The following is a 25676-nucleotide window of genomic DNA, read 5'->3' as shown; positions in this document are numbered from 1 at the left end:
TACACTATAGACTTCACCCACTGTGTGCTATAATTAGGATCCAGGTTTTCTCTCTTTTGACCTTGGCATCTTTCTTCTCTTGCAGTGGCAAAACTACTGCTCCCAGAGTGTAAGAGCTGTTTTCCATTGCCTCTCCAAACTAGTGACACACTGTCATCTCACCGTCCTCAAGACATAAATTAACTCGTAGGAAGCGGAGAAAGACCACAGAGGGGACAGTGCTGTGTGTTATGTAGAAAAAAGATGCAGCACATTCTTGGGACCAGAATGTCACTTCTGAGAGTCTCAGAGCTTATTACTGGTGATAGAAATCCAGTCTTGGTGTTTCTCTTTCCTTTTAATGATGCATTTGTGCTTGTTAGGGGATGGGATTACACCTCTTAGGAGCGCACAAAACAGCCACTCCCACCCAGTCTCGCTCACACATTTACACTCGCTCCCTCCTTCTGCCCCTATCTCTTTACAGAGAGGCCAGGTTTGTTTAATTATAGATTTCGCGCACAATCACTGCTTACTGGCTGCATGTCAGACAGAGCGTTGGCACAAAGCCAGACCGCAGATAGAGTCCAAAAGTCTTTGCGGATCATCCTCAACCTCCTCCACCACTGGCCCACGGTGCAGAACATTCACTTACACTGAGCGTCTCTCAAATCTGCACTGACAGCTAGCAAACACTGAACACCTTCAATAGCTACTACTGTCAGCATCTTCAAGCAATACCCACCGCAGAGTATCCAACACTACACACATTTCCGCATTTGCACGCGCGCACATACCTTCAGACGTGTGCACCGCCGTGGCTGATGCACAATCATCATTCACTCAGACGCTATCTGGCAGCAGGCGTCAAACTCTCTTTTAGTTCTAAACCACAACAGATCTTTAATGTCAAAAAAATGCAGTTTTCCTTAAGGATGTCAGCTTTTTTCTGCTGCGGTATTAGCAAACCGGTTTTTTAATATGATAATCATTGATTCCTCATGAATAATTTGCTCTTCTTCCCCTCACTAATTGACAACTGATATTAAAGAGAAATGTGCCGGCACATCTCCAGGGAGGAGCAGGACTTTGGCCAAATCCTTTCAAATGAAAAACCCATTCAATTTAGCCTCACTCCCATGACTTTTAATTGGACCTGTATCCAAGACAACTTGGAGGGAACTTCAAACAATATACGGAATATGAGGATATGGTTTTTGGTTATATTAGCACTGTTAGCCATTTATGTGGAGAAAGGGATGGCTCTAAAAGGTCTGTTAGTTTCACAAGATACTGAGGGGCTGAACATGTTTTTGTGGATGGAGAAAGAAGCAGAGACTGTGTTTAGATAGAATTAAGGGCTAAATGATCACTGGCTAAGGCAATGGCTGTGTGTGCGTGTGCGTCTGCGTGTGCTTTGATTATTTTTGACGTGTGGGTATATTTCTGTGTGTCCTCAGCTCCCACATTTGATTACGGTGACATGCCGTCCCCCCTGAGCGAAACAGAGAGCACAATTACCGTCCTGCTACGCCCTGCCCAAGGCAGAGGCGCACCTGTCAGGTGAGGACATCATCTCAAATGTACATATTAGATGCTTTTATGTATCCCACATGGCTTATTAGATGTGCATATCCACCTTCTGTCCAGTACATACCAGGTGGTGATTGAAGAGGAGACAGGGAAGAAAGTAAAGCGGGAGCTGGGCCTTCAGGAGTGTTTTCCACTGCCCATGTCCCATGGCGAGGCGCAGGCCCGAGGCACACCACACTACTATACAGCTGAGCTGCCACCCAGCAGCCTCCCAGAGGCCAGTCCCTTCACTGTGGGTGACAATCACACGTACAACGGCTACTGGAACAGCCCTTTGGACCCACGGAAAAGCTACCTTGTCTACTTCCAGGCTATGAGCAACTTCAGAGGGGTGAGTGTATGTAAACTCCCACCAGTGCTGCAGCAGATCCGGTGACACTTCATCATTTAGCTGTGGGAATTATTGTTCAGAATAATTCTGCACTAGTGGTGAGTGGTATTAATGAGTATCTGTATTTATTAATGCTGTGGTTGATGCTCTAAGACTCTTGGCTTTGTCTGGGCTCACAAGCCTTGAAAGTGTAGTGCTGTGAAAAGAGTTGTTGGATGAAAACATATTGAGCTGGCATTGTAACTACTACTGATGTATGTTTACATCCAACCACTTTGATTCTTAGCAAACAAAGCATGTCTGAAACAGGGTTTTTACTTGCATGCATTACTTACAGCTAGCAAAGCTGTGATAAGCAGGAATAAGTGAGAGTCAACAATGTACTTCACGCCACTTCATTCTTGTTTTACTTTGTAAGCTTTTCCTATTCTGTCCTATTCATTTCTTTGTCCTGTTACTTCATGTCCTTCATTAAGTGACCCTGACTTTATTATCCGTATCTGCTCCTCTCTTTTATTCTGCACCCAGTCAGTTGAGGATCTTTGAATATAACAGTGAGTGTGTTAACACAAAACCAGGCTTAAAGCTTTAACTCTGCAGTTTTGCCAAAAAAGAAAAAATTGTGAATTTTGGTTGCACACATTGTTAATTGAGGAGCAGTACATTACATCACACTGTTGTATTTCCGTCCATTTCACCAAGCACACAAAGCCCTCTGGTCTCCAGTCATACCCAGAGGACACCACATTACCTTTCCAAATTCCATTACAAGAAGAGCTGCTTCCTGGGTGAGGCAATTACTTAAGGATAATTGGGCACAGGTGCAGATGATCAGAGGTGGAAAGCTGCAGCTTTAATATTCACAGACTCTGGCAATGGAGCTGAGAAATGTTGCTGTAGGTAGCGCAGCCTTCTCTGATCATCAGCTGAGAATAGATACATGCAAGCTGGGTTACTGGTCTGTTTAACTTTTAGAGTCCTGTCAGTGGCTACTTTGTGGTCACGTCACTTTTTATTTGTGTGTGTGTATTATAGTCCCGTGAACGGAGCTGGGGTGCTCATCCCCATCAGTAGCATCTTTTTCCAACCCAGTGGAGAAATACACGGAGGAACTGCAGTGTGAGCACTTCACATAACTAGGCTACTAAGCATGGGATTAAATAGGGGAGGCCTGGCTTTACAGGCGGATGGGATTAGGTTTTGTTTTGCATGGCAGGGGGCCAGCACCCGTGACCCACAATGAGTGTAGTCCAGTGCCAAATCACACAGCCAGCACTGTCCCCAGTCTTTCAAACACGACTGCCTTCGCCTGGAAATGGAGGAGCTGTCAAAATCTGGGCATCAGTCCTGTGTTTGTGCTGCAGGACTGAAACAATTCCTCTTGAAGGAACAGTGATGTGCTGGAGGGCAGGAGCCTTATTTTCATGGCTGCACAAAGAGTTTTAGTCAAAAAAAAACATTTACTCTATTTACTCCTGCAAACACATAATTACTGACATGGCTTTATTCTAGTGTCAAAGTTTCACACATCAGATCTTTGTCAATGCATACGTTTTTTTTTTAAATTTGGAATTTCAAGTAAAATAATTTTAAAAAAGCTCTATTTAGTTAGTTCAGCACAGTTGGGTTGCTGGGTATTGCAGCGTGTTGCTGGGTATTTAAGCAATCAACACTAGGCTACTAAAGACATGTCACAGCAGGGCTATGACAGCATGAACTGGCACATGAGGGTTCTAGCCAAAAAAACGAGCAATTTCAGCAGCAACTAACCAACGCATTTTGACACCGATACCTTGTCTTCTCTGTTAATCATGTTATTAACATTACAGAGTTATTTTTCCCTTCACACAGTCTTTTTACAGCAGTTACATCCCGGTGTTAATGAGTCATTCAAACCGCAAATCAGACGTTGCAGTTTGGCTTATGCCGCCTGTATGTACTGAAAAGGTTCGGCATTTGGTTGTTAGCATTTGCTAAATGTGTTTTGTTCTATTTTGTATTTTTCTTTGTATTTTGTCCCTCTGCTTATCCTCCATGTGCAATTATGCATTTCAGGCTTTTTACAGTTTAGCACTGTGCACATTCGGCTACAAAAATGTTGGCCAAAATAGAGAATTGTAGCATTCTGAATTTGATTTTGTATGGAAGCATGAATGCATTCAGCATACGCATGTTCCGTGGGATATTTTTAAAGTAGTTTTTGAATTTTATACAAAAGAGGGAAATGCCTACTCATTTTTGGAGAAGACAATAAAAAAACTGTACCTGCTGTTGAACTAAAAGGGTAGCTGGCATTGAAAGCAGTTCTCTCTAAAGAATGAAACATCAGAACACAGTACACATATTTTTCTGTAGGCTTTCTGTATATAAACGTGGTGATAGAGGTGTCATGTTTTGCAATCATTTCAAGTATTTGCACCCTGCGTGCACCCTTATTAAAATATAAACTAAATTGTAAGCTTACTTATTTTATCATTTAATCATACAGGGCATTAAATCAGGATCTGTAAAGTCTGTGTGGTCTCAGTGTTTTAGTAGAGGGGCAACATTGCACCTAATCCTCGACAACAGTGGCAGCAATGGGAATAGTTTGATCAGTATATGGGACTCGTAATATTTGGCATTTACCCATGCTAATTATCTGCAGAGTGGCTGTCAAGCCTCTCTAATTGTTTTGATTGATTCATCTAAATAGGCGCTTGAAAGGCTCTGAATACAGACGGTAGCTTTGCAGACCACAGCAGTCGTCATTTACAACGTTTACACTTACATTTCCCAACTTCACACACAAACGCACACTGTACAACCTTCAGTGTGTGCCGTGAGTATGTGCCATGTCGCGTGTTGGCATTTGTGTTTTTGTATTTAGAGCTGCCAGGAATCACCAGCCCCTCTGGCATGACTGGCACAGCATGGACAGACGTGTGATGTGTGTCCCGCAATCTGGAGGTTGCCAATTAACTCTTCTGCTGAACTGGCACACAATGATTCAGAAGTGATTCTGTTACAGAATGTGCTTCTATCCATCACATCAGCCTATTTTTTTTTTTTTACCATCTACAGTAGATAGATGTAAATATAGTCTTCCTTAATTTGCTATAGCTTGTAATGATTGAATGTACTGTAAGATTTCAAATGTTGTCTCCATAAGCAAGGCTGGTTCAGATGAATTGGCTTTTTTTGATGAAAAATATTATAATTGAGGCAGTTCCACAAAAAGCTCCAGATCAGTGTTGCAAAGACGTATAGAGTAGAGAAATAGCAGGGATATTCTTTTTAACAATTTGATTAATGATTAAAACAAATACAGAATCACAAGCCATTATGATGAATTTTTCTTATTAAACTCTAGAGCACCATCAAAAGCTAAGTCATTCAAATTACTACAACTAGGATCGAGGACACAGAACAGTATTTGTTGGTATGGCTGTTAAATTTAGAAAAAGAAACATGAAGAATGCAGTTTTCATCCACACCAGCAGCATGGTCTGTTGGTCAGTCCAGATGTATTGTATACGTGTAGTATCGTGTAGTTGTATGTATAAGTGTTAGTGTATTGTATGTATGCGTTTTTCATGGTCACCAGAGGATGAATCCTACCGACTTTGGTGATCCCTGATTCTTCCTCAAACACCACCATGAGGTTCACATTTGTAGTTTTGAAATTTAACTTGAACTACTGAATGGACTGCCATGACATTTGATACACACATTCTTGGTTGGATAATCCCTTAGGTTTTCCTCTAATGTCATCATCAGGTCAACATTTTCATTTATTCAATATTTTGGAGTTTACACCATTCAAGTGAGTCTCAGCCGTACTTAGTGTTTAGTGCTAATTATCTGATGTTAAGATGCTAACACGCTAAAATAGGATAATGAACAAGGTAAACATTACACCTGCTAAGCATGAACTTATTAGCATTGTCATAGTGAGCATATCAGCATGTTAGCATTCAGCTCAAAGCACTGCTGTTCCATGGCACTGAGCCACATGGCTGTAGACTGTTAGTCTAGACTGTTAGCCCTGTGGTAAATCCGAACACTTTACAATACAGTACACAGATTTCTCAGTATTTAGAGGAATGAATGAACAATGAATCAGGAACAACCTGATGATTAATGGATTTATCAGTTTCTGTTTTATCTACTGGTTAGTGCTGATTGTAAGCTCTTAGTTGCGGTCAGTTTCACCAAAGCCCTCACAGATGTCACTGATTAGTTGTGTCATTGTTCTGTAATGAGCTGTCATATTTGACAACATCAGAATTTTTTTCATGAATTTTGAATGCCACTATTTACATCAAATAAATATTTGGTTTCTCTATTTTCAACAAGCCTTGGTTATTCTGGGGAAAAAAAAGTGCTCTACATCCATATTTGAAGCTAATGAGAGACTGAGATGCTGAAAAATGTACGAATATAAGATTCAGGGCTGACTTGGTTAAATACCATGTGCAAATGTTAAACATACATTCTGTCACTCCCTGAGTCAGTGTGGTTGGCTTGTGGAAATTTAATGACAGTTTGTCTGACAGACAACATGTTTGTCTACAGTTTGGTTCTGTATTTTCAGATCAAACCGTTGGGTTAAGAGCTTGTTAAAATGTCTGTCAGCTTGAAATGGATTTTCAATTTTAAAAAAGCAATTTAACTTGAGTTTTAGGAAAGCTCTTTTGCTCATTTCCGAATGGGTGAATTTGCATAATTGTCCCATAATGCCTGAATTAGCATCTGTAAATCTTAATTTGATAATGCATCTCCTCGAAGAGGTGGCAGGATGGAATTGGATTACAGTCTTGGATCTCATTAGTGCTGTTTGACAAAGGTCCTTTTCATAACACTGAGATGTCATCAGCTGAAATTTGAATAAAATTAATTCCTTTTCATAGTGGTGCACTGGTCTGAAACCCTCCTCTTAATTATGCTCACTCCCTTTCAACTCTAATCTTTTCTCCTTCAGCAAGAATCTCTAACTTCCTTCTCAAACACTTCACCACAGCTCTCAGATTTTAGATATTTTGTAATCTCGTGTCCTCAATAGGACTCTTAACTCAGAGCTAATTTGTCCTTTAAGTCTGAATCGTTTTTCCTGCACTTTATCTGTGTGTCTATCGTATAGTAATAATAAAATATGCTTTTCAGAGAAGTAGTGTAACCCCATCACGTTAATGATTTGAATATCTAATCAGAGGCTCAAAACAGTAGAGAGGGGAGAAAGCACTGTGGTTCTAGATGTGGTTCAGAGATACCTCACATGTTTACAGTTGTGTTTTAGTGTTCATTCAGAACTTGTTTTTATCTGCTGTGGTCATACTTTGAATGTGATGTATGTGTGTGTAGCCACCCTCTTTTCTTTTATCACATCTCTTTTATGCGAAATGCAAAGTGACACCCTCCTCTCTGATATCTGTCTCTTCTTTCTCTTTCAGGAATCCAGAATAAACTGCATCCGCATTGCTCGCAAAGGTAATTCAACTTGATTATTTTTTCAAACACCACGACCTTGAATGAATTTTCCTGCATCATTTCTGATTGCTTGGCAGAATTGTCTTCTCTCCCATACTAATAATATAAGAAATTAAGAACGGTTGTTCACCTCTCTCCCGAGCACAAAGGTGGGGATCAGGACAAATTTTCTCTGATGGTCCTGGCTGCTTAGCAGTGGGCCTTGGAGAAAAGGGCAACAAGCAGGGAGGGATTAGAGGTCAGGCTTTCATCCTGTTTGTTTGGAGGCAGACGCTGGGACACAGTATATCAAAGGCAGTCTCTTTGTTCTCATCAGCAGCCCACTAGATGGCTACATCTGAAGGCTCTGACCTCAGCGCAGTCCAGAAGGGTCCTCCAGATCAAAACTTCCAGATGGAGCTACCTTGGCCTATCAGTATGAGAAAGCTGTGCCCCCCCCCCTTCTGTACCTCATCTTTTAGATTCAAAGGGACATGAAAAGGGCAAGGAAATTGACTCTAAGTCCTGATGGCAGGATAGCGGCTCTGCCATAGTACACTGTCAGATCATGGTGAATAAAAGTCATGTATTTATAGTTATCATAGCACCGCAACAGTAAGCAGAGCCTTGCAAGTAAATTGTCTTGGCGGGGTGTCTTTTTTTGATGAAGGCCTCTTTTTGTGAGTGAAAAACGAAAGAGATGAGGCTCTCCTCAAGCATAAAGCCAAAGGAAGAGGCCAGCCTTCTCAGCTGAGTGCCTCGCTCCATCTGCTCCACAAAGACACCTGGTTTGGCATTGATCAATTATGCTTTCTCACAGCAATCAGCTTTACACTGCGCTTGCTTTTTTTTCTTTGACAATAAGCAAAGCCAGAAACAAAGAAATGCACAATTGAGCTCTAGCAGTCACGTTTTTTTTATTATTTCAGTAGGTAAGGATGGCATTAACAATAAGATAAAAATAGGGTGAACAGAATGGAAGATGAAAGAGATGAAAGAAGAGAGAAAATACATAATGGAAAGTAATGATTTCAAAAACTGCTAGGATTACATCATCCGCATGGAGCATGATGTAACTGGAAAAAAACCTTGAAAGGCAAATTGATATGAAAAAAAAAAATTCTCAGGGTGATTTCCAATTTCAAGGTGCGACAGGTCAGAGGTTTTTTTTTTCGTCGCTGTTTGTGATCTCCATGATCCCTCTACCATTAACATAGCCTCTGCATCATCGGGTCCTAAGCCGTTATTATCAAGCAGCCCATCACAAGCAAAGTGGAGGCAAATGATTCTGGCTTGGATAACAAAGCTGGAGATTACATTTCAACTTCCAGGTGACAGTTTAATTAAGGATCCTCTGGCAGGCTCAACACAACAATAGACTTCCATTTCTCCTCTAAGTGCCAATTTCCACCATCGGGCAGCTGGCAGGTGCATGGATTCATGTGGAAATCTATTTCATGCTCGTGTTTAGCTTAATAGAAATTTTGAGGCTAAATGTGGCAAAACCGCCTTATCCATCCAAAATGTCAGAAAACAGCAATTGATTTTTCACCTCCTCATCTACATTTTAAGCCAATATAATATACCCCTGTATTTCATGTATACATGTGATTTATGCTCTGAGTCGCAGCATAGAATAAACAGCAGCTGCTGAGTTTGTGGCTGAGGCTGCTTTTTGAAAGGAGCTCCTCGAGACTGACTGAAATCTGTTATTTTTGGTTACAGTAGCTCTGTGGCACAAAGGCATCTTTGGATGATAGTGTGTACCTGTGTGTGAAGGGAAACCACAGAAATGTTTGATTCAGTCTGACTAAACCCTCTCCTACCACCGCTGCAAAGTAAAGCATACCTGTCAGATGTGGTGTCTACTGAACAGCGCACATGGAAATATTCACGTTTGGTACTACACATGTAGAGGGAACAGTTCAAAAGGCAGTGTCCTGAGCAGTTTTAGGAGGGAAAGTTAATTTAACATGTCAAGCCAGCAACTCATTTTCTCCATTAAGATATGCCAAATAATCATCACTGACAAAAGAAAAAATTCCTGCCAAATAATGAATTGATATTGTTCTACTTTGATCTTTATTTGGGAAGAGGGTTCTAAAGCACCCATAATCTGCCTACGGCTGCAGATAGTTGGGCTATAACATGGCTCTGTTTTCATTTTCCCTGCCCCAGATCTGATTCTTCCCCAGCAGGCTGCATGATAGAGCTGTATCCTCGGGCTGACTCTGACTTTCTGCCGCTCTACAGATAGGTTGAGCTGTTCCAACAGACTCAGAAGGGCTAGTTTCAGGGCTGTCGAGGCCTGGAGGACAGGCTGACACACACAAGAAAAACTAGATCAGTGGGCCCCTAGAACAAGACCGAGAAAGGCCCACTGCTCAGCACCATTTACATAAGTATGAAGCCTTATGCCAGAGAAATGAATAACCTGCTATTATGATAACGACCTCTCCAGTAGCTCACAGACACCGGGACACCTTGAGATTGTACTGTAGGGCTTTGTGGATGACTTGTGACTGGTGGAAATATAATATTTAATTCAGTATTGAATACAAAAGCACTTCAAAGGTTTAGCGCATATAACATACCATAAAATGTAGACTTACAAATCACAAGGTGTCAGTTCATTATTGCAATGTCATTGTAGAACTTTAACATGAACAATGCACAGAAGAACAATGTGCTGTGAGCCTTCTATTGGGTCTGAGAGAATGAGTTTCCTGTCTTTTGCTGGCATCTTTGCAACTCTTTGTGAAAATTGTTTCTACTTCGATTTACAGCAACGCGTTTATTTTTCCCATCCCCATTCCTTTGCTGTTAACATCAGTACAAATCTTGAACAGTCTAAATAGCCAGCTGGAAGCCTCTTCGACAACCAATCTTTTATTTTGCGTGAAAGCCAGTCATTTGTCATCGCACAAGTCGTTGACATTATGTCTGACTGCAGGTTTGCCGTGTTGAACAACACCTTGGTTAAAGCATCACTTCTTTACTTGCGTGTCTCTCTATGTTTGCCAGCTATTTGAAAATACCCTTTGAAAGTACCACTGTTATTGAAATGCGGTGTTGGCTTTTAGAAGAACATTATAATTCAGTGGATCTCCTCACAGCAGTCAGGATAATTATTGTCATGTGAAATTTGTGAAGAGAAAGCGTTTTGTGTACATGAACGAGTTTACGCTTTAAACTTTTCCATGAATCGTTCTTTGGCATCTTCACCCTCGTTCTTTTATGTTCTGTATTTGCATCGTGCGTGCTTAATAATGCATCTGTGTCTCTGCTTCTAGCGGCCTGCAAAGATCACCGTAAGGCCCTGGAGGTGTCCCAACACTCCGAGGAGATGGGTCTGATTCTGGGGGTGTGCGCTGGAGGTCTGGTAGTCCTCATCCTTCTGCTGGGCGCCGTCATCATCATCATTAAGAAAGGGTAAACGTCTGCTGATAACTGTAGAGTACAAAACACGCCTCATTATATGCGATCACACCACATCTTCCACATTGTTTTCCCCTTTATGTTTTGTTTTGGAACAGTTCAGTAACCAGTTTTTATACTTGCTGAACTTTCGAAAAGGTCATGCTTGTTTAGGGAAGCTGCTGAACCAACAGCCAGAGCTGCATTGTTTTCATTCCCCTATGTGCACCAGAGGGACCAACAACTCTCATCTGCAGAGCCTATCTGAGTGTGAAGTATTTAATTAGAGGCGGATGCAATTCAATTAGCCACTTAATTACGCACACCAAGCAGAGGCCTGACCCTTAAATGAGATGGTAATTGGGAGGGAAAAGGTGTGCTTTTAGAGATTATTAGCCAATGATCCCAAAGGTCTACAGTAGATCATCTACACCTCTGGCACTGCAATTCTTTAGCAGCAGCTGTAGGCCAGCCTGAGTTTAAGTATCAAATAAGGCTTAACCTGCCTTACCTTAATAAGATATATTGAAAATCTAAAGAACTTGCCTTACCAAATGGGGAGTTTCTCAGGGCTCCACCAATCATTATTAAACGGCTGACACAGCGTTTACGCTAATATTGGGTAATGTTGATTTTGAAAGTCTGCTCTGCACATTAGCCCGAGTTCCTCTGCTAAGCCACCATGAAGTTCGCTCTTAGAGAATTGATTGCTAAATTTGCTATGACAGGAAACCTTGTGGTCTAGTCCTTGAAGTGTAACACTGAGACACATTCGATAGACGGAAACGCATTTCTCTTCCTCGCCTTGGTTTGGTCTGTCAGCACCTGCTTGGTACGTTCCCATGTGTCACATGGCCCGCCTGCACTGCCGAGCTCATGAGAGGATGGTTCTCATTTACACTGAAATCAATGCATTCTGCCCTCAGCTGACATTGCTTTCATCTTACATCTCCTCTTTCTCTTGATTCTTTTTTCCTCCTTCTCCTGCACTCATACCAGAAGGGACTACTACTCTTACTATCCGTAAGTGACTCCACCTCTTTGCTTTTCCATTGTTTTGTGGTCCATCATAAACATGCTTGTGCTTTGGCTGTCAATCATAAGTTGTAGAGGGAGAACAATGAAGCAGTTGGTACGTGTGTACCGCTGTCTTCTTTTCTCACTATTTCTATACTTTATCACCATTTTTCTCTATATTACTATACCTCCATATTATTCCTTACTAAAATAACATTCTCTCTCTCTCTCTCTCTCTCTCTCTGTCTCTGTCTGTCTATTACAATCTGTCCCATATTGCAATCCCCCCTCCTTCTTCTTCTTTATCAATGAATAGGAAACCAGTGAACATGAATAAGACACCCATTACCTACCGGCAGGAGAAGAGCCATATGGGATCCATGGAGCGCAGTTTCACAGACCAGAGCACCCTACAGGAAGATGAAAGAATGGCCCTTTCTTTCATGGATGCACACACCTGCGGCACACGCAGTAAGACTAATGCACTCAGGACTCATACATACAGCACGGTACAGTGTAGAGACGCCTACGCCAGCTTACCACAACTACACAATGCAATTTCAAATCTGACACACCATTCCCCACTTTATAATCTTGTTGACCGTCACTCATTCCCTCCATAAATGTGTGAATCATTCTGAAAGCTATCACCCTGTGTGAAAAATAGTCTTTGGAGCGACTTACCCTCAGCTATTCACTGCCTGCAGCTGATACACAAAGAATCCGACAAGAAAAGGGAGAATTGCACAAGTGAAGTAACACATTTGAATGGAATCATTTGTTATTCCTGTCAGTGCATTTCATCTTGATCACCTTTCTAATATTGTCACTCTCACAGAAAAGGAACTTTATTCTAAAGTTGGTACAGATCTTGGACTCAGACCAAGATAGAGACAGAGCTGTTGTCACAGCTTCATAAGATCAGTTATGAAGACATCATTTCCCAGACAAACCTCATTAAAGTGTCATGCCTGTAACATATACTGTTCAGTGTGTGCCAGCATCAGCATGCGGAGTGTCATTCTGTGATGCTAGCATACACCTGTGTGTGATCCCAAACTAAACGTGTGCTTTACAAAACAAGTGGTACAAAACTCGTTTAATGTTTCAAATCATAACCTGTCTTGCGCATGAATCATTCAGCTGGAGTTGCACTGAAATTGCAAATGTGTGTGCGCGTTGCAGGTGATGCTCGTAGTTCAGTGAACGAGGCCAGCAGCCTGCTGGGAGGCTCCCCGAGGCACCAGTGTGGACGTAAAGGCTCCCCCTACCACACAGGGCAGCTCCACCCGGCCGTTCGAGTGGCTGACCTTCTCCAGCACATCAACCAGATGAAGACTGCCGAGGGCTATGGCTTTAAACAGGAATATGAGGTGAGACGGCGTTATTACAATCCTCTCTCACACGCTGACAACATGAAATGAACAGCAACAAAGTATTGCTGCTGGTGATGCACCAGTGTCAAGTATTGTGGGCGATTAGAGATTTTGGAGCTGTGTGATCCTACAGAGAAGTGTAACATAAAGTGTGTCTGTTCATGCTGTGGTTGTTTTCTTAAATGAGTAACCTTTACTGTAATTTCAACAGCATGATTCTAATTAGTCAATTTGTTCATAACATACAGTGAGTTAGATAACTAGAGGCAAGAACACTCAAACTGCAGCAATATACATAATCCAATGCCACAGTCGGAGGGTTTTTCATCTTTACTTAAATTTTCATGCTGAAATAAGAAAGCGGACTGGTTACTTTCATGTTTATGTAACTTACTGAAAGTTTTTTTTTTTCTATACTGGGTTTGTCAGTGATGTTATTGCACCTCAGTTCCCATGGGAAGAAATGCTTCCTGCATGATGTCTCCCACTCCCCGTGAAGAGTGTTTTCTAAAATGTTCTTTGTAGTATCTGTGGAAACAAGTGTCATGCTGAAACTGATGTGGTAGAATCACCTTAGAGGAGTGGAGCAGAAGAAGAAGTGTCATTGCAACAGAGTCAGAGGCATTTAATTATACTGCAAAACAGCTTCGCCTGCTTTTCTCAGTAAAGCGCAAATCACCGTCTTCATTGAAACTGCCGATTGTGTATATGAATAAATAGGTGCTTCATTGTTACTTAGAAAGCAGCTTATTGATCTCCATCCATCCATTTTATAGCAGATTAACTGGGTTAGGGTCACAGCAGAAAGCTTCCTCTTCAGAGGATTTTCTAGGTGCTTCCACAGCAGCTGGAAGTTATCACATCGTATGTCCTAGTTCTATCCCGAAGTCTCCTCTCAATCCAGTATGTCAGTATGCTGGCAAAGCTCTGTCCCAAAGTCTTCTTTAGTAGTTGCCAAAAGCTTTCATCTTGTTGTGGAAGAGCAGCGGCACAACACCAAGTTCCCCCAAGTTTGGTGAGTTCCTTGTTGCCAGCCACCATGCAAGAAAAAACTGTTAATGTCTTGTATCCATCATCTCATTCTTTCATCCTCTGCTCAGAGTTGCTCATAGGGGAGGTTGAAGCAAAGACAGAAGACAAAGCTGTGCTTCGTGGGTTAGCTCTCTCCTCACCATATTGGTTGACCTGGGTACTCCTAACACAGCAGAGAAAACTGACCAGTTAAAAGTCTGCCGGTGTAGTACTTAAAGATGTAAAAGGCTTGTTCTTGATGAAACAACACTGATGCAAAAATGAGGAAAGCACGTCAGTACCCAGGCTCAGGAGGCACACAGACTATTTTGAGGAGCTTCTAACTTTACAGACAAACCCTCTGTGCTGCACGCAGAGAATTTATTCTCTGTGTCTGAACTTTTGTACAGGGTAGAGAAAGGTACACTAGCAAGGGGTGTCCATGGAGGAACAGACTGATTTCAAGCCACAAGTGCAGAATCTGTCTCCCTGACTACAGAAATCATGGGTCACCTGTAAACCATAGATTGCCAACTACTGGTAATGGCTAAAAATTGCTAATCCTCTTGGTGGATTCTGAAAAGATAACTTCCAGAATACTTTGTGGGAATTGCTGTGTGAGTGACCCCCCCTCCACTGCACTAAAACACAACCAAGAGGTGTTGGTTCTTAACCTCCAATTCTGAGGCCTCCATGGCTTGTCCCATTTAGATGAAATTGTGATAAAGTACCTAAAGATTGAGTAGTTTCGGTGTCTTTATTGGCTGTTAGTCAGTTGTAAGAATGATGTTGTGCAATTAATGCATGTTGTGGATAACTGGTAGCTTAGAGAGGCCATGATAGCTGGAGTGGTTCTTACGAGAATGGTGTGGGAGGCCATCAATCCTCTACTGACATCATCCATGCGCCCTTCTCACCACCCACTGAAATTAATTAGGGGGTTAAAAAGGCATCTAGATCACACTGTTGCAGCGCATATGAATAAATCATCCTCACTCAGGCCCAAAGACGACCTCTGTCATGACAGCAGGCCTGATGAGGTTAAACGTCTCTGGAGGTGATCTAGTGAGTCCCATGTCCACTGCCAGCAGATTGTAGAGTAGCCAAGAGAGGAAAGGGAGTCTGGAAGGGTCGAGTAGGCGGGGAAGAGGGAGAAATGCGAGAAAAGACTGTTCTTAACTCCCATGCCTTGAAACCTCCAAATAACCTCCTCCCAGTAGCAATGTCAGTATTTACCCCCTTTGCAATATATGGTGCAAAGTAAATGCTCCATAATTCAGGAAGGGAACCATGACTGTGATGCATATACAGTTCCCTTAAAGACCTCTAGATGTTGTTCAGGGAGACATCCCAGATGTGGTCAGAAGTTGGGATGGTCAGGAGATAATGATCCTGCTGATGCAGGATCCTTATGTTGTATTAGGATGTTGTATGTTGATCTCCGATGAAGATCTGGAATGTCTAACCTAAGAATATGATTTAGTGGATGATTGGTTTTAGAAACTTTGCTTTCCTAGAGAACAGAATTACTGCTAATTCAGATATACTATCATTAGCCAGGTCATTGTCCAACATCTTAAAAGAAATTGTTCCAAATCAGCACAAACACTGTTTGTTGTAAATCTCTAGAGTTTGGCTGGCAGATCACTGCTTGGTTTATTTTTGCACCAAAGCACTGTGGGATTTTAGTCCCGAATTGACCCGTAAGTACAGATACAGTTTGTCTTGCAGAGCATTGCTTGTCCCCGCTCCTGCTGTTGCAGGGGCTGCTATCTCTAGCTGTAGGTTTCAGGGCACATAATGAAGGGCCCGGATCTCTGAATACCGTTTCCCAGTGGAACGGTTGTGACTGAGAGCTGAGATCACACCATGGGGAGAAGTCCATCCCGGTCAACCACGGCCTATGGTATTCATAAAAAAGAGAAAACATCTTTTGTCTCTGGTTCATGGTTTTCCCCTCTAGAACTCTGCTTGTAGACTCATTAAACTGTCCCTCACGGGCAAAACACACTCCACTCACAAAATCAATACACACATCTTTGTTTTTTTTCCTCTCTGTGTGCTAGAGTATGTGTTTTGATGGAGTGTCTCTCTCCATTATGAAGGAAAATGATGAGGAGTATCATATTACACTCCCCTGGCAGGTATAGGTTTTTATTTCCCTGAAGAGTACCTATGTTCTGTAAAAACATTGATCAAAAATTTACAGTGAGTTGTAAAGGGGCTTGTACGTGTGGCAGCTGCTGTCACTACAGTCATATTCCCACTGCAGAAACTTGCAAGTAAACAACAGCAGAGCTTTACTAGAGGACTCGAAACTTTCACTATACCACTTTGCAGCTTGAGGCCGAGGTTAGCTGGGATGATGGACTCACTGACTCAAAGGTTAGTTGGAGCAGGGGGCTGCTGAGTTCCCGCACTTCTTTCAGAAAACATCAGCTACCTCCTGCCACGTTCTTGGTAGCATGAATCAGGCCTGTTTAATATGTATGTACAGTATTTGTGACTAAAAGATCTCTATTCAGTTTTTCTTAAGTGTGTGCATCACTTCTTAGACATCTCTGATGGGATTGTGTCTGAATCTCATCACTGTTTTTGGCATTTTAGAAATTGAAACAATGACAGGTCAAAGTGAGTTGACATTTGAATTTAACCAATAATAATAATAAAGTTGTTTATACTTTAAATATACAATTATTCTATATTACTGCTATATTTTTTAAACTACATGTATTTTATATGCACAGGTCTGAACCCCTTGCATTTAAAATATTTTGTTGATTTCTTATGTTAATATTTTATCTTTTGTGTGTTTTTTGTGTTTGTTTGTGGTTTTTCATATAAGCATTACAGGTTTCCACCACACTGTCACACATATGTTTATATTTCTTTCATTCTTTCATTTTATTTCTGTGTAAAATAAACAACAGTTATTGAGTTGTTCTGAAATGGAAATTGTGAACCACGGCATATCCATGGTTAACTTGTTATTGAAGGGATACAAATAATGCACATAATGAAATGTATGGAATATTGATAGCACATCAGGATGCTAAATTCAAAAAGGGCTTCAAAAGTGTAATCGTTACTCCCCCCTCATATGAGGGTTTCTAATCAATCTTCTATGAGTCTGTGTTGTCTCCCGTCCCGTCAGTATACTGCCTCTCTCTCACAGTTTTTCTTCCTGTGTTTTTCCTCTCCCTGCTTCTACCTCCTCTCTAGAGGGCTGAGCAGAGGGGTGGTGGGAGCAGAAAAACAAAGAGTGCTCAGAGGTCATTTCAAAAATATCAGGGAGGGAGGAAGACCAAGAAGGAAGAGGTGGACGGGGAGAGAAATGATGAAGTGAGGTTGAAGGAGGTAGAGAGAATGAGGGACTCAGAGAGAGAGAGACCCCGAGAGAGAGTGCATGGAAAGAGGAGAAAAAAGTGAGGAGGAGGGTGTAATCCCAGGCAGGATTTGGCTGGTTCTTGGCTCTCTGTGGGGAGAACTGCATTGTAATCCTCTGCTCAGCATGCAGACTTGGGCAGAGTTTCACCAAATTCCCCTAGTGGCTATATAACCACAGGGGGTAAACTGGTATGAATATATGTGTGTGTGTGTGCGTTTTTGTTCAGGGATCTGACTATTTGCGGGCTTAATTTGGCCCTACAGTGGACACTTAAAAGTGGCTTATGATGATGCGCGAGAGTAAGAGCTTGCAAGTGCATCCATGCCGACAGGTGGATGACAGGGAATGAGAAGATGTGTTACTGAGTATGATGTGATGTAATAGGACTGAGCAGCCATCCACCAAGCAGGTGGTAGACAGTTTGTCTGCCTTCAGTCTAATTACCAGTCATCTCAGCATACAGTGACAGTATATATAGAAGCAACTTCAGACACTTGAGTTAGTTATAGAACAGGGAAGGGGAAACTTTTTCATCTCATTAATACCACACGTAATAGGCTTATATTTTTGTGTTTTTTTCTTCTGATCTCACATGACGCATACAGGATGCAGTTTACAATGATGAATGAAAAAACTTGGTAGTTTTCCTTCTGGAAATTCTTGTAATTTTTGAAACAATGGGCCCTTGATTTCAGACAAAATAGACATGCTTCTCATTCCTAGCCCACAGCCTTTGTCAGCTAAATTTACAACAGCCATTGGTAGATTTGTTCAGTTACGGCTAGCTGTCTAATCAAGCAAACATAAACTCCACTTGAATTGATTGAAAACGCACTCTCCAGCTGACTTGCTTAAAGCGTCAAGCTGACTACTTATAAAACCAAAACCCTATAAAAGGATTCTTGCACTTAATGGTTACATCGTGTTAAAAGACTGAAGCCAGAGCTACATGTCCCAGGCAAAATGTCAGCATCCTCACCTGTTGATCATCCCTGCACTGGTTTGGCAAACTTTATTCTATCTCAGACAGCTTTGAACAGAAATGCTAACGTTAGCCTAAACCCCATCCACGACCAGCTCTCACTACTGCAGCTAGTGTGCTATCTAGCCAGACATGCTAACAATTGCAACTTCGGTTAGTGTTCCTCACAATTTTGGAAAGGAAGAAAAAAGACACCATTTATTTTAATAACAAGCTTTGCTGCTCCCCATTTACAACACTTCTAAATAGTTTGACAGATCTGCCATGCATGATTAGGGTTGCTGAACTATGATTGGGCAATCACTGTGTGGTCAATGCGTGAGTTAACTACCATTATATTCACGAGCCTCTGCTTTGATGAGTAAAATATTTCTGGTATTTGTATGGATCTATACAGCTCAATATTCTCATTGATGATGTACACGGGATTATATTCCAGCAAGAATAAAGCCACGGGGTTGAACTATGAGTGGGACTATGTAACACCATGGTGCTGCTTAATTAAATATCATACATAAACCACCAAACTTCACCGTAGGACACAGTGGCTCTTGATGGTCTTAGCTGTGCTTGAGAGATGTGCCGATAGGCTTTTATCATACTAACCATGAAGTCCAATTTTCCTAATCACACATAAAACAAAAGACAAGATGTGTTGAAGCTCTGATTAGTGTTTCAGGTTTTTGAATGGTTAATATAGAGAAGCAGTGTTCTGAAAATCCGCAACAAGTGTCTCTTTATCTCTGTAGAGCTTCTTTGATGGCTGGGACTGCACAAAGAAGAAGGACAAAACCAAAGGGAGGCATGACACCTTGTTGGGATGTAAGTCATCAGAACCCATTTTATCCTGTATTAAAAAAAAGTGACAGAGAATATAATGGAAACATTGTGTTTTAACATTCCTTTGCTCTTTTATTCTTATTTGTCTCAGATGACCGCCACAGAGTCAAGCTCCACCCGCTCCTGGGAGACCCCAACTCAGACTACATTAACGCTAACTACATTGATGTAAGTCTAATCCCGTTTATCTGCCTCTGTCTGACATGGGATACAAATAGTAACTCTATCTCTCACACCCTGCAAAGCCACAGTCCATCTCTTTCATTCCTGTAAGCTCACCAGTCTGCTGGCACACTTTCACCTGGAAGCTTTCATCCAATCAAACACCCTTCCTATTGGTGTTTCGCCAGATGCCATGGTTGTCAATTGCTGTACGGAATCCCTGACCCAGACTAAGTCTGCTATCACTTTTATTAAAGCAGAGTGGAATAAATGCATTTAATGCCTTGCAGAGGAGATGAACCTCTCTGTAAGATGCCACAAATCCCCCTAAATTAAATAGACATGATTGATGTTATTCAATCTCTGGATGGGCCGGGAGGAGATGATCCTTTCCACTGTTCACCTTAACTGTCTGCCACACATGCAGCGCCACAGTAACATTCTCACTTATCATATGAAATACATGTTTATGTTGCTAATGTGTCTCACACAGTCTCATTCATACGTGTTCCCATTCATAAAATCTAGAGGAGGCTGTTTATTCAGGAAGCAGATGTGCAGGTTTAAATGGTGAAGTATTAACAAAGGAGATCAACCGAGATTTTCTGAAAAAATAAAATTTTACAACCTGCCTATACTGTAGATAGAAAGATATTTTGGTTCCTCTGTGAATTTGCTGTCATGGCCTTCAGTTGTTACTATTCATTTGAGTTATGTCAAGGGAAGTCTGGCAGTCTGATATGATTTCTTTATCTCACAAGATTTATTTTCCACGCCTCTCATTGGGAATACTGTAAAGTTAAATATGGCACGCTGGGAGAAGTTGAGGCAAGCTGATGTACTCCCACTCCTGTTTTAGGCTGATAAGCGGTTGAAAGATCCTGTCTCTGTCTAAATCTTCATAGGAATATTTGAAAAATAACTTCTTATCTTTTTAGAGAGAGAAAATTTCCAGGTGCGTGAGTTGACTTGATTTTCGGTGGATTCCCCCATTAGGCCAAACTGTGTCATCAGAAATGCTTGACACTACAGAGATTTTTTTCCTCTTTTTTTTCTCGGTAGGGAATGGGCAGTGGTGAGATGCTTTTAGAGAGTTCATTACAATCAGAGGGCATTAAAAACCTGGCCTGCTGTTACAACTGTAGTCATTGTGAGGGTCTCCATTAGTGTTTAGGGCACAGAGGTGCAAGCATTAGAGGGAAAACACCACTCAGCAGCCACTACAGTGTCGGAGTCAGTGATGTTACTCCCTGACATGGCCGACCCTGCAAGCTGAATAGTGACTACTTAGCCACAGCCAAGCATATTTTGGACAGCCTGTGATTTTTTTCAGTGGAGGTTAAATGGAAAAGTTTTTCCGCCCTCTGAAACCTTATTGCGCTTTCAAAACAGAGGTAAGAAAGTGCAAGCTCTCAGTTTCCTCTTTCTCTGTCACTTAATGCCTGAGTCTTTGCTAGGCTGTGGTGTGTTTTGCCTGAAGAGGTGCACGACTTTGCATATGTTTGACAGCTTCTCGTGCCTGATGCAAATGTAGAGCAGTCCGGTGCATCATGGCTGTTGCCAATTTACATTCCTCCTGCATCTTAAGAGTTACAGGGTTTTACTGACAGGTGCTGCATGGCCACACAGCAGAAAACACAAACACTTACAGACACACACACACACACACACGTCATATTCTCTAACAGTTTTGTCAAAATGTACAAAATAAAATAGTAAAAATGAAAGTAATAACTTAATTTGTCATTTACATTAAAGGCCCTTAAATATCTTCTAAATTAGCTTCAAATCATGAATCTATATCTCAATACCAATGAATATGTAGATCAATGTCAATTAAGGCCTTTACCTTTAACTCGATGTCACTTGTCATTGTCATCTGGAGCTGAGGACTATAAGTCTAAACATGAAAAAGTAAAAGAGGAGTTGTGGTGTTAGAAAGAAGTGAGCTCACCAGACCTTTGAATCGCCCTCCTCATCTGCGCTTCAGCCTAGCAGCTCGAGGCTACATTCGACACCCAAATGTCCAACTGGCGTGTCAAGTTGAGTTGCATTGTGGGTAATGTAGGCACCAAGTTTTGGCAAGGGAGAAGAATGTGTGGAATAATAAACAATCTGATTTTTTTTTTCTTTCTGGCTATCATGAGGCAGTATTACAGGAGTGCAATGCCAAGTTGGTGGAGCGCTCTACTGAGATTAGAAACCAAGTTTCAAGGGGTTTAAAGAATAACTAATTACATTGTCTCACACACATTTGTACATGTACAAGTACATGAACAAGCCTTGGTCACTGAGTGTGTCTTTTCTACGCAATGAAAAGACTATTGCCATATTTTTGCACCGAGCCAGCTTCATTTTTCAAATTGGCAACATAATATATGTGTGAGACACAGCACACATATCTCTTCTTTTTTTTTTGCTTTCTCTAAACAGACAATTCCTCACACAAATTTAACAGCAATGAAAACTCAAAGTAATTTTCACTTGAAAAACAGCAGCGGATAGATTTAATCGAATGAAAGGTTATAAATTCCCACAAAAAATGAGTGCTCTAACTCACAAAGTCCAGTCCTGCTGTACTTTCCTAAACACATACACACACACACACAAATACGCACACACACACACCTCTTCCCACCTGTCTGTAACCATAACTCCTACTTACCAAAAAGCTTCTTTCATTAACTAGCCTATATGTCTTCTTTTTCTACTCCCCTTCCCACTTCCTCGACCTTGGACCCTGTAGATTCGGATTAACAGGGAAGTAAGTACTACACTGCTCGTTCTTCTGCCTGCCATCGCTCTATTCTGCTCCTTTCTCCTGCTGTCTTCCCACTTCCCTCTTCTCTTTCCACTATCCTCTATCCACAAATGCTCAAAGGTCAGTGGGTTTGTCAAAATAAAAAAAAAATAAAACAAACATGCTATTTTAGCTAATGATTTAAAATGAACACTAGGAGATGTGTCCTCTACGGACAGAGTACCCCGCTGTCTTTGTTAGTTTTCATAAGTGGCCAGGACTCAGGAAGTTTAGTTGCTATGGCGACCGTCTTAAGTGGAGGAGTGGTAACAGTCATGCTGATAGTGTTCGGCCAGGGCCAGAGGAATTGTGGATAGCAGGCCGCACAGCACTGGTCATCCATCTCCATTTCAAACATGTCCCGGTTTATCTGACTGGGTGCAGTTTAGCTTAGCAGTCCATCAGCAACATGGACAGACTCAACATATTTGGAAGAAGCCCTCAGCAAAAAGATAGGACCTGCTACTAACATGGATTGCCCCATCACACTGATTTGATGAGAGCCAGTGGGCTTGAGAGTGTATTCAGATTATTCCTGACCTGCCTTCTCCACTCCACAGAGTCATGTAAGGTAGCTGGGGACTCAATTATTCTTCCAGGTGCTCCTCTCAAAAATGACAATAAACAGCGAACCACTACATGCATGTGGTTTTCTGGGTGATGTTTTCACAGGGCTGTGTCTTGGAGACATGTGTATCCTCTGACTTCAAAGGTTCAAAAAGCTCCTGTTATTTTCAGGAGGACTTCCTTTGAACAGTTTGCTTGTTTTTAAAGTGTTCATGCTCCACAGTCCACCGGGTGGTCTTTGTCGTGTGTCGTTCCCCTCAAGGCTGTAGAGGCGACATCTCATCATTCATTCATACTCACCTCATACTCACCATATGAAAATGTCTGTCATCCATATCAAAGGCTGTCACATCCTTTGATATGAAGGGTCTCAGAATACGTCACTGAACACATCGGAGTTTGCCTTGAAGAGTGTTTATGCCGGTGATGATGTGTAAGATATTCTTCCAATCATTTGACTTGAGTGGAAGAAATAATGGAGGGTGTTTTCTAGAAAAAAAAGAAGTGGTTTTGGTTTGTGAATTATCATCCCAGATATAGTACATATTGCATCTTCAATGAAAATTGATTTATTTTTATGGGACAGCACTCTGTCAGGCTGTCACAGGGATTCAGTCAGCTAGTCAGACCCGCTGTAGGAATTTCTTTTTCCGACATTTATCAGCAGTATGTCAAGATGCAGTATTTACCATGCGTTGCCTCAACTGCTCCAAACTTTCTGTGGAGTCTCTGAGGGCAAAGCGGCAGTCTGGAGTCAGCAATAGGTCAGACAGTGCTGAAAAATTTTACAGGCAATGTGATTCACAGTTGCACAGAGTGGGTCAGAGGGAGAGCAGAATGCAGAGATAAAGGGAGGAAAAGGGTGAGACAGAGAGAGACACCCTCCCATACAGCTGTGCCTGAGGCGCAGATGGCTTACTCAGCATGTCATCCCTCTTCTCTCTTTCAGGGCTACCATCGATCCAACCACTTCATCGCCACTCAGGGTGAGTATCCCAGCAAGGCTGTAGTGTGTGTTTATGTGTGTGTGTGCATGCAGGATGGCGAGTACCTTTTGTCGCGGTGTAATAAATTGAAGATCATCTAACCAATGAGCCTACTCATGCACAGTCCCTTGCCAAAACCATCTCTCTGGAAAATCCAAAGGTGATTGTGTGGCTACCAACCTGTGAAGGCTGTGTTATTGGTGTCACTGAATTAATTATTAAAAGGTGAATAATTGAGCACATTAATTATAGCCTCTGAATCTGTGTGACATGTGGCACGATGTATTCACCGTTGGAAAGAGAGCCTTTAATTCACCCTCTGTCGCTCAAATACAAAGTCTCTTCTGATGGACAGTTGGCATGTGTGCGTGTATGTGTGTTAAAAATTTCCCTCCGCTTTTTCTAAACCCCAAGGAGTGTCAATTCTCGGGGGCTCCCGTCACAAAGTCACTCAAGGTCTACTCATCTGCTTATCTTGCACCAGCACCTCCTCTTCCCCCTGTTAGAGAGACAAAGATGAAACTTGTGAGAACGTCAGCAGTGTATTTTTCTCTGTGAGCATTTCTTTCCTACGTGATCCTCATTTTAAAGTTGCATCTCGCCTCCTAAACGTCTCGTCCTCATGTGACAATGAGTGACTGATGGCCCTGTGGGCTTTCATCGTCAGCTACTGCTGTTGTTTTGTTACCCATCGCCCCTTCCCTCCTTTCCAATAACTTTATTGGCGGCACAATCCTGAGAGATCAGTACCCTGCTGTCTGAGGAAGGACATATAGGTCGCAGTAATACAAGATTTTCAACAGCAAGAACTCCCTTATTGAGAGGGCAGGCTTTGATGCTGCTGTCTATGTCTCTGTCTCTCTGTTGTTTCATCCCTCTAGGACCCAAGCAGGAGACTCTGTATGATTTTTGGAGGATGGTGTGGCAGGAAAACTGTTTCAGCATCGTCATGATCACTAAGCTGGTGGAGGTTGGCAGGGTAAGTGATGTCCACCATAGGGGAACATTTTAGTGTCAGTATGACAGGCTTTCATATGTTTGATAAGGAGAGATCTCACAGGACGTCTCTGTGCATGCAAACTGTCTAAAATCTGTTTGTTTTGGTGGAGATGCCCTGTATTTATGTGAAACCACATTTCACAAGCTGCCTTTGGAATAGAAAGCCCAACTGTTTAAGGAATACTTCAACATTTGGGAAATACACTTTGTTTTTTCTACTCAAAGCTAGATGAGAAGACTGATATCACTCTCGTGTGTCTTTGGTAACTATGAAACTACAGCCAGAAGTCAGTATCTTATCATTCTAAGATTAGAAAAAGCTAGCTCTGCACAAAGTCAGTAATAACATCCACATCCCAGTACCCATTTGAACAGATTAAAAAATGGAGAAAATTACAGCTGCTGGTAGGTGGATTTCGTTGCTTTTGGATAGAGCCAGCCTGGGGATCTCCCTTTCCTTTATCAGTCTTTATGCTAAGCTAAGATAAGCTAATCAGCAGCTGGTTGTAGCTTCATAATTACCACACAGATATGAAAGTGGTATCAATCTTCTGATCTAACCCTTGGCAAGAAAGTTAATAATCATAGTCAATTGTATTTCCCAAAATGTCCAAATGTACTTTTAACTTTATGTGGCAATTGAAAATCAGAAAGCGTCATCACCATACATTAAGCAAGTCTACACAAAACTGTCTCTGCGCACTGTTCATTGAACACTTGCGTTTTAAAGGATCGGTACATAGATTTTGAAAAACATCATGAAAGTGTGATGTGTTTTAC

General features: G+C 41.7%; 1 protein-coding gene across 1 annotated transcript in view; it reads left to right on the top strand.

Moving 5' to 3' along the window:
• Positions 1-25676, top strand: part of ptprub (protein tyrosine phosphatase receptor type Ub) — a 151638-nt gene that overhangs the window by 110979 nt on the left and 14983 nt on the right. The window contains exons 11-20 of the mRNA XM_070834600.1: positions 1440-1542; positions 1630-1903; positions 7336-7372; positions 10645-10783; positions 12102-12256; positions 12971-13158; positions 19292-19364; positions 19474-19550; positions 23861-23897; positions 24779-24876. Coding sequence (XP_070690701.1) covers positions 1440-1542; positions 1630-1903; positions 7336-7372; positions 10645-10783; positions 12102-12256; positions 12971-13158; positions 19292-19364; positions 19474-19550; positions 23861-23897; positions 24779-24876 — 1181 coding nt within the window. The remainder of the gene's footprint in view (positions 1-1439; positions 1543-1629; positions 1904-7335; positions 7373-10644; positions 10784-12101; positions 12257-12970; positions 13159-19291; positions 19365-19473; positions 19551-23860; positions 23898-24778; positions 24877-25676) is intronic.

This window comes from Pempheris klunzingeri, chromosome 8 (genome assembly GCF_042242105.1).
Source record: "Pempheris klunzingeri isolate RE-2024b chromosome 8, fPemKlu1.hap1, whole genome shotgun sequence".
In the NCBI taxonomy this organism is placed as follows: domain Eukaryota; kingdom Metazoa; phylum Chordata; class Actinopteri; order Acropomatiformes; family Pempheridae; genus Pempheris; species Pempheris klunzingeri.
This window is presented reverse-complemented; position numbering and strand designations above follow the sequence as displayed.